Source organism: Erythrolamprus reginae, chromosome 1, assembly GCF_031021105.1.
Source record: "Erythrolamprus reginae isolate rEryReg1 chromosome 1, rEryReg1.hap1, whole genome shotgun sequence".
Taxonomy (NCBI): Eukaryota; Metazoa; Chordata; class Lepidosauria; order Squamata; family Dipsadidae; genus Erythrolamprus; species Erythrolamprus reginae.
Genome location: NC_091950.1, coordinates 421,061,073 through 421,070,618, shown reverse-complemented (window position 1 = coordinate 421,070,618; position 9,546 = coordinate 421,061,073). Strand labels below are relative to the sequence as shown.

Sequence of the window (9,546 nt, the reverse complement as noted above, 5' to 3'; positions counted from 1 at the left end):
AGACGGGCTACAAGAATGATGGAAGGTCTCAAGCATAAAACGTATCAGGAAAGACTTCATGGACTCCATCTGTATAGTCTGGAGGACAGAAGGGAAAGGGGGGGGACATGATCGAAACATTTACATACGTTTAAATACGGGAAGTGTTTTTAATAGGAAAGTGAACACCAGAACAAGGGGGCACAATCTGAGGTTAGTTGGGGGAAAGATGAGAAGCAATGTGAGAAAATATTATTTGACTGAAAGAGTAGTAGATGCTTGGAACAAACTTCCAGCAGACGTGGTTGATAAATCCACAGGAACTGAATTTAAACATGCCTGGGATAAACATAGATCCATCCTAAGATAAAATACAGGAAATAGTATAAGGGCAGACAAGATGGACCATGAGGTCTTTTTCTGCCGTCAGTCTTCTATGTTTCTATACAGTGATACCTCGTCTTACAAACCCCTTGTCATACAAACTGTTCGAGATACAAACCCGGGGTTTAAGATAAAATATAGGAAATAGTATAAGGGTAGACTAGATGGACCAGGAGGTCTTTTTCTTCTATGTTTCTGAACATTGTTTACAGTTCAAAGTTGCCATGGCCGTACTTCCAACAAACAAAGTCATTGGGGTAAAATGGGATTACAGTTATTTCCTTAACACCTGTGGCAAAAAAAAAAAAAGGTCGTAAAATCGGATGTGGCTTACTCAACAACCGAGTAGCAATGGAAATTCTTCGCAAACCAAGAACTGCCTACATATCCAACTGAAAACAGCCGTTAAGTCAAATTTTAAGAAATTGTGCTGATGGCAGGATTGGGTGGGAGTTTATTTTTAAAGAGACCCTTGTTTTAAAGTGGAATACTTTAGCAATGAAAAGGAGATGGGGTTGGTTTTGCTTTTTATGTTAAGAAATTCAAATTGTTGCATTCTTGGCTAACTTCTGCATTTTATTGGGCTGTTTCCCCATGTTAAAATTCTTTGCCTTGATACTGTATTTTGCCCTGCAAAATTACTTTTAAAAAAATAGGACCTTGGGGGTTTACCTGCCCAGTCAAACTTGGAAGCCGGGGATCATAAATTATCTGTAAGGGCCCTTCGGTTCTCCAAAGTTTTTTTTAAAAAACGCACAGCCTCTTGGTGTACATTTTGCATACACAAAGGCACACCTGGTGAGATTTTTCACAATCAGCATTTTTCCAGCTTGAAATACCCTGAAGACAGCATCAATTTTCATAGGATAAAGAGTAGATGGTTTTTGAAATACACCTTTCTTGCAATATTACTCTCCAGCTCTGGGATCTTTTAAGTTGTATTGCTCAAGAGTTCATTTATAAAAGCTTTGTATAAATCCTTGGTTGTTGTCTTTTTTTAACATAACTTGTGTCATTTTCAACATCAACGCTTTAAAATAACTCTGTATTTTTAAAGGCAGTTTCAAATGTGCAAATTTAAAGTTTGTCTGGCTGAAAGATCATTTGAAATTTTGAAATCCCGCTTTTCCGTGTCATAATAAATTATCTGAAGAAAATAGCCTGACCTGTGCTGTTGTATAATGGTGGAGGGTTAAATGGCTTAGCGAGTTTCTCAATTTTAAGATGCATGGACTTCAACTCCCAGAATCCCCCAGGCAGACGTGGTTTATAGATAGTTCTTGACGTAGCCATTTGTTTGGTGATCGTTCAAAGTTACAATGACATAGGGCTGATTTTCATCAAAATGTGGAAACTAAAATGTGGAAACAAGGAGAGAAGTAACTTACAACTTGTTCTGCCGGGCTCTCTGGTAGGAGCCTCCCGAAAATTCAAGGGTACAAATTTCAGACACACACACACGTTTGAAAATTCAAAACAATGTTCTTTATCCCAAAAGTCAAAATAAACTAAGCACTCTTTTTGTATTGCAAAGAGCACTCGTCCCAAAACAACTGGGTAGTCTGTACAATTAACCTTAAGCAGACATTAAGTACTTAGCTAGCAGCTGTGAAGAAACTTCACACCCCTTCTTCTTCCAACGGAGACACACACACACACACACACACACACACACACATACACACGTTGCTCTGCTTTGTTTTCAAAGGCGTGAAAAATCAACATGCGATCTGCTTTTGCAACCTTCTGACAGGCAAAGTCAATGGGGAAGCCGGATTCACTTAACGACCGTGTGGCTCACTTAACAACTGCAGGGATTTACTTAACAACTGGGGCAAGAGAGCTCATCAAACGGGGCAAAACTCTACACTGGTCTTGCTCAGCAACAGAAATTTTAGGCTCAGTTGTGGTCGTAAGTAGAGGATTACAGTGGTACCTCTACTTACGAACTTAATTTGTTCCGTGACCAGGATCTTAAGTGGAAAAGTTTGTAAGAAGAAGCAATTTTTCCCATAGGAATCAATGTAAAAACAAATAATGTGTGCGATTGGGGAAACCACAGGGAGGGTAGAGGCCCTGTTTCCTCCCAGGAGATTCCTAGAGAGGCCCCATGGAGGCTTCTCCCCGCCTTTTCCGGCCCTGTTTCCTCCCAGGAGATTCCTAGAGAGGCCCCACGGAGACTTCTCCCCGCCTTTTCCGGCCCTGTTTCCTCCCAGGAGATTTCTAGAGAGGCCCCATGGAGGCTTCTCCCCCGCCTTTTCCGGCCCTGTTTCCTCCCAGGAGATCGCTAGAGAGACCCCACGGAGGCTTCTCCCCACCTTTTCTGGTTACAGTTTTGGAGGCTCAGGTTTGTAAGTGGAAAATGGTTCTTGAGAAGAGGCAAAAAAAATCTTGAACACCCGGTTCTTATCTAGAAAAGTTCGTAAGTAGAGGCATTCGTAGGTAGAGGTACCACTGTACTTTATAGACATTCCAGGAAGTATTTGCATTTTGGGGGGGAAAATACGCAGCCAAACCCTTGGATCTTATCTCGCTCGCTATTTATCCAAATAAATGTATGTTTGTTCAGGTCCTGCCAACCTGTTTGCCATCCTGAGTCCACCTGTGAAGAATATCCCTTTTGTGTGAATTTCACACACTCCCCGTTCCTCCCCTTGTGTACAACCTATGCAAACACAGGCAGGTGCTACTGTCAAACACAGCATTTTATTCTCCAACAATGGAATTTGCAAGAACTAAAAAATACACCTGAATCATTGTGAGACCCGGAGGCAAAAAAACCAATAACAACAAATAATAATTTGGATCTCATGCTTTGGCTGTAAATAAAACAAAACAGTGCTCAAATTTGGGGCGTTTCACAGAACTCCCTGAGATTTACTGGAGGGCAACGGCGTCGGCGGTCTCCTTGGGGTTTTGCTGCCCTGCTTTGAACTTGGACGCTTTTTTGTTTTTGGCGGTCATAAGAGAGGATTTACTCTTGTGTAAGGATCGCTCTTTGTCCGCCTCGGTCACTTTGTCCAGATCGGGCAGCTGCTGGCATGAAAAGGGCAAGTCCAGCAGGGGGTTTTGCTGCAAGAATTCATCGTAGCGCTTTCTTCGGCTTAGCCGGTAGTTGCTCAGCCGTTCCTCTTCGGCTTCGGGGGTCGTCCAGAACGCCGTCCCAGCGAAGACTCTCGTTGGGCAGGGGCAGTGTCTCCTGGGGAGAATCCTAAAGTGGTCGAGGAGCAGACAGAGAGCGAGTTCCTGGCTTTGCCTGACCCTCGCTTGCCGTGACCTTCCGGTGGGGGTCCCATCGCACTTCCACCGCTGCAGCAGGTCCAGAGGAAATATGGCAAAGAGGGATTTTTTCTTCGCTTGGCTGGAATGCTTGTCTGGTTTTAAAAAGAAAATCAAAAGTGATTCGGAGAAATTTTGAATTTTTACAGGACAGGGGATCCTCAATGTAAGACCACAAGCGATGTTTTATGTATCTGATGTATGTTCTGTGTAACTATCCTTGTGGTGTGACCAGAACAATCTAGAACTGAACACACTCAAAACCATAGAAATGGTGGTAGACTTTAGGAGAAACCCTTCCACCTCTCACAATACTAGACAACACAGTAACAACAGTAGAGACCTTCAAATTTCTAGGTTCTATCATATCTCAAGACCTAAAATGGTCACCTAACATCAAAAACATCATCATCAAAAAAGCACAACAAAGAATGTTCTTTCTATGTCAGCTCAGGAAGCTCAAACTGCCCAAGGAGCTGCTGATACAGTTCTACAGAGGAATCATTGAGTCTGTCATCTGCACCTCTATAACTGCCTGGTTTGGTGCTGCAACCCAACAGGACCGACACAGACTTCAGAGGACAATCAGAACTGCAGAAAAAGCAATTGCTGTCAACCTGCCTTCCATTGAGGACCTGTACACTGCACAAGTCAAAAAGAGGGCGGGGGAAATATTTACTGACCTCTCACATCCTGGACACAAACTGTTTCAACTCCTACCCTCAAAACGTTGCTACAGAGCACTGCACACCAAGACAACTAGACATAAGAACAGTTTTTTCCTCGAACGCCATCACTCTACTAAACAAATAATTCCCTCAACACTGTCCGACTTTCTACTAAATCTGCACTTCTATTCTACTAGTTTTTCTCATCATTCCTATCACCCATTTCCTCCCATGTTGACTGTATGACTGTAACTTGTTGCTTATATCCTAAGATTTTTATTAATATTGCTTCTTCATTGCTTATTTGACCCCTATGACAATCATTAAGCGTCGTACCACATGATTCTTGACAAATGTATATTTTATTTTATGTACGCTGAGAGTATCTGCACCAAGACAAATTCCTTGTGTGTCCAATTACACTTGGCCAATAAAATTCTATTCTATTCTATTCTAGAAAAGAAACATAGAAACATAGAAGACTGACGGCAGAAAAAGACCTCCTGGTCCATCTAGTCTGCCCTTATACTATTTCCTGTCGTTTATCTTACAATGGATATATGTTTATCCCAGGCATGTTTAAATTCAGTTACTGTGGATTTACCAACCACGTCTGCTGGAAGTTTGTTCCAAGGATCTACTACTCTTTCAGTGAAATAATATTTTCTCACGTTGCTTTTGATCTAATAGAAAGACTATTAGAATTGTAACGAAGGCACGTCACAAAACTGTCCAAATCTTTTTTCTTTTTTTTTTAGTGTTTTGTTTGTCTTACTGTTTGTCTGTGTTTTATAAATAAAAACCTTTGGGGGGGGGGGGGGAAACAAATATTGGAAGACTGCTGTAACAACTGAAACATCACTTGACCTGGAACGCTTTTCTTTTTCTTCTTTTTCTTGCTGGCTTTCTTGTTGCAGGGCGGTGGGGGCAATTTTGCTGGCTGCTTGCCTCCTTTCGCTCCCTCCCCATCAGACAGGGCATCCTGCCGGCTCGTCTCCATCCTTCCGGGAAACCGTGGTCGGTCGCTGAGCCTGAACCCAAGACAAACACACCAGGACTGATGTGTGGTTGTTTTCCTCTCTCACAACTCTGGCGCTGCAAGTCGCACACTTTAAAGAAACGAGAGTGTCCAAATCCCGTTGAGTTAAAAATTGCACAAGGACTGAGTAACTATGCAGACTGGGTTGAGGAAGCACCCTCCAAACCACTAACTAGGGGAAGAGCCTTCTCTGTGGCGGCCCCGACTCTCTGGAACCAGCTCCCCCCAGAGATTAGAACTGCCCCTACCCTCCTTGCAACCCACCTTTGTCGTCAGGCATGGGGGAACTGAGATATCTCCCCCCCGGGCCCTATATAATTTATGTATGGTATGTTTGTAGGCATGTCTGCTTAAAAATGGGGGTTTTTAAATTGTAAATTATTAGATTTGTCAGGAACTGTTTTTATTGTGTTGTGAGCCGCCCCGAATCTATGGAGAGGGGCGGCATACAAATCTAATAAATAAATAAATAAATAAATAAATAAATAAATAAATAAATAAATAAATAAATAAATAAATAAATAAACAAACTAGCTGACATTCTCCCTGTTGCTAGTATACAAATAGTCCTTGACTTACAAGTGACCATTCAGAGTTACAAAGGCCTCGTTGGTCCCCAGCATTAGCACCCTCTCAATGCCGGATGAAGACTTTTCAATTTCTCCATTCTTTCTTTTTTAAAATTGCATTTTAATTCAGATTTAAGTTTCACAAGTTTTAGCTTTTCGGTGCCTACTTTGCAGGGGCTAAGTTTGCTTAGTGTCTTTATTGTTTATTATTATTATTATTATTATTATTATTATTATTTTATTGGGCAGCTTTTAACTCAAATGGAATTTCTTTAATTTTTCATTCTTTTTTCTATATGTGTTGATTTCTTTCTTTTCTTCCTTCTTTTCCTCCCTCTTTCCATTACCCACTCCACTTCCTTCCATTTTCTGCCTGCCTTCCTCTCTTTCCCCCCTCCTTTTGCTTCCCTTCCTTTCCTTGTTCCTATTCCTTCCTTCCTTCCCTTCTTCTCTGCCTCTCCGTCTTTCCTTCTTTTTCTTCTTCCACTCCTTGCTTCCTCCTTCCCTTTTTCCTTTTTCTTCCTCCTTTCCCTCCTTCTCTCCCTCCCCTTCCTCTCCTTGCTTCCTCCTCCTCTTTTTTCCCTTCCTTCCCTTTCCTTCTTCCTTCCCTCTCTACTCCTTCCTTCCTTCCTCTTTCCCTCCCTCCCTTTTCTTTCTTCCACTGTAAACTGTCCACAGAGTTTGACTATTGTTTAATCTTAAAATGTATAACCGAGTCTTCGGAGAGGGGCGGCATACAAATCTAAGTAATAAATAAATAAATAAATAAATTTTATCATTATGTTAAATAGAAATAGCACTTAGACTTACCGTATACAGTATACTGTTTCACAGTGCTTTAAAGCCCTCTAAGAAGTTTAGGGTCAGCCTACTGCCCCCCAACAATCTTTATTATATATTATATTACTATATATTATTATATTAGATTATTATTTTAGATTAGATTAGATATTAGATTTTATATTACTATATATTATATTATATTATTACGCTCAAAAAATAAAGGGGAACACTCAAAGAACACATCCTAGAACTGAAGGAATGAAATATTCTCTTTGAATACTTTGTTCTGTACAAACGGCATGTGAAATTGATTGTCGATCAGTGTTGTCTCCCTAAGTGGACAGTTTGATTTCACAGAAGTTTGATTTACTTGGAGTTCTATTGTGTTGTTCAAGTGTTCCCTTTATTTTTTTGAGCAGTGTATTATATTATATACAGTATTTATATTATACTCTACTATACTCTACTATATATTATATTACATTGGAATTGGGCCGGCATAATAATATACAACAATCTGTATATTATTTAGTCATTGGTATTAATTTTAAACGTTATATAGTGTTAATTAATAAACAATATTGCCTAGTCATAGTTAGTTTTTGTTACTTTTGTTAAAATTTAAATTGACTAAATTGATTAAATAGTCCTCATTTTTATTACTTTTGCTACCAAATCTGTATTTTATTGATTGCTTTCCTTAAACCTTCATTATCATATAAAGTTGATTACTTTTATTCATTGATCGGCTTTTTAATTACATTATATTGATTACCTTGTTGACCTGAAGCACAGTGGTTCCCTCCCGCACGCCTAGGTGGGGGAGGGGGGCGCCTCTCCTCCCCCTTAGAAGATTTCGGGGACCCCCTCCCCCCTCCCCCCCCACTGTCCCCTCAGGATCTCCCGGGATCCCCCTCCCCCTCCCTCTTCCCCCCCCTCACAGAAATTACAGTCACGCGCGGGGCGGGGGTCGCCCCCCTCTCCCCCTCCTCTCGGCGTCGTCTTCCTCCGCCGGGCCCCGCGCTCTTTCGCCGCCTGTCGGTGGGTCGGCGCGTCTCCACGGCGACGCGTCTCCACGGCAACGGTGCTGCGTCCCGCTTTGGAAACGGCCCTCCAGGGATTCCATCACGCGTGGCGGGCACTGAGAGAAAAGTAGTCCCCGAAAGAGAAAAAAACCCTTTTGTTTTGGCTTGTTTTTCTCGACGCTCCGGGGATTTGCACACGTGGGCACAAGGAAGGATACACGTGCAACCGCGTCCCCTGCCCTATTGCTCTCCTATATCTCCTATACCTTTCTTCTATTCTATAAATATTGATTGATTCTGTCCAATACACAATACACAATGAGGGTTTTAGTGGGTATACACATAGTATCTCTTCTTCTATTCTTTCATTGATATGTTTTATTCCTATACTGTACTGTATCTTCTCTTCTTTCTTAGATATATTTTATTATGAGTATCTCCTCTATAACGTTCATCATGTATTTTACTATGTGTATATATATATATACACCCACTAAATATGTATACAGTCAGTCAGGGCCACCATCAGGAATTTTGGGGGCCCCCATACAGCCTAAGTGTCTGCCCCCCCCCCCGCCATTTTAAAACTATTTTAAGTCGCCAAGCCACTCCATCCCCGGGGATCATTTCCCGCTTCACGCCAAGCGAGGCGGTCCCATAGGCCAGAGTTTCCCAACCTTGGCAACTTGAAGATATCTGGACTTCAACTCCCAGAATTCCCCAGCCAGCAAACGCGAGGAGCTGGAAAGGACGAGGGGAGAGAAAAAAGCAGGGTACCAGCAGTCAGGCGGGTGTCTTGAGGGGGCACTCCCATCTGGAAGGAAGGGAAGAAAGGCGAGGGTGTGAGCTATGAAGGAAGGAGGGAGGGAGGGAGGGGAGGAAGGAATGATAAAAGGGGCGATCAAGAGAGGAATGGGTGAATGAATGGACGGAGGGTGGGAAGGAAGGAAGGAAAGAGGGAAGGGACAGGAACAGAGGAAGGGTGCAAAGGAAGCAAGAAAAGGTGTGAAAGTGGAGAGGAAGAGAGGAAGGAGTGAAAGAAGGAATGAGGGAGGAAAGAAGGGAGGAAGGAAAAGGAAAGCAAGAAATTGAGGGAGGAAAGGAAGGAAGGAAGGAAAGAAAGAAAGAAAGAAAGAAAGGGAGAAGGGACAGGAACAGAGGAAGGAAGCAAGGAAACTTATGAAAGGGGAGAGTAAGAGAGGAAGGACTGAAGGGAGGGGAGGGAGGGAAGAAGGTAGGAAGGAGAAAGAAAAGAAGAAATAGAGGAAGGGGAAGGTAAAAGAGAGAAAGAAAAAGAGCAAGAAAGAAAACAAGAAAGAGAGAATGAAAGAAAATGAAAGAGAAATAAAAATAGAGAGGGGGAATGAAAGAAATGGAAGGAGGGAAGGAAGGAGAGAAAGCAAGAGAAAGAAGGAAAGCAAGGAGAAAGAAAAAAGAATGAAAGAGCAAGAGAGAAAAAGAAAGAGAGAGAGAGAAAGAAAGAAAGAAAGAAAGAAAGAAAGAAAGAAAGGCAACTTCAAAGAAAGGCTCACTGAGCATCTCTCACTCTCTCTCTCTCTTTCTATCCCTCTTCCTTTCTCTCTCTTCCTTTCTATCTCTCCTCTTCCCTTTATCTCCCCTCTCTCTCCCTCTCTCTCTCTCTCTCTTTCTCTCCCCCTCTCTCCCCCTTTCCCTCTCTCTTTCCTCCCTCTCCCTCTCTTTCTCTCTCTCTCCCCCCTCTCTCCCTCTCTCTTTCTCCCTCTCCCTCTCTTGCTATCTCTTTCTCTCCCCCTCTCTCTTTCTCTCTCTCCCTCTTTCTCTCTCTCCCTCTCTTTCTCTCC

The 9,546-nt window shown here is 42.3% G+C and overlaps 1 protein-coding gene across 2 annotated transcripts; it reads right to left on the bottom strand.

The window, feature by feature from the left end:
• Nucleotides 1-3,050: 3,050 nt before the first annotated feature.
• Nucleotides 3,051-7,768, bottom strand: LIAT1 (ligand of ATE1). 2 transcript variants are annotated; one of them, XM_070742703.1, is made up of 3 exons: nucleotides 7,652-7,768; nucleotides 5,178-5,341; nucleotides 3,051-3,737 (listed from the first exon to the last, which is right to left on the bottom strand). In XM_070742703.1, exons 2-3 carry the CDS (start codon nucleotides 5,308-5,310, stop codon nucleotides 3,241-3,243), a joined length of 630 nt encoding a protein of 209 aa, XP_070598804.1. In that variant the 5' UTR covers nucleotides 5,311-5,341; nucleotides 7,652-7,768; the 3' UTR covers nucleotides 3,051-3,240. The 2 variants fall into 2 exon arrangements, with proteins under 2 accessions (XP_070598804.1, XP_070598812.1); XM_070742711.1 differs by lacking the exon at nucleotides 7,652-7,768 and having other exon boundaries at nucleotides 5,178-5,419.
• Nucleotides 7,769-9,546: the final 1,778 nt, after the last annotated feature.

What these genes read in the sequence shown, in the direction of transcription:
- LIAT1 (XM_070742703.1), bottom strand. Translation starts at nt 5,310, where the DNA reads ATGGAGACGAGCCGGCAGGATGCCCTGTCTGATGGGGAGGGAGCGAAA. An exon ending in GAAAAAGAAAAGCGTTCCAG is followed by an intron (nt 3,738 to 5,177) that starts GTCAAGTGATGT and finishes TTTTAAAACCAG; the next exon opens with ACAAGCATTCCAGCCAAGCG.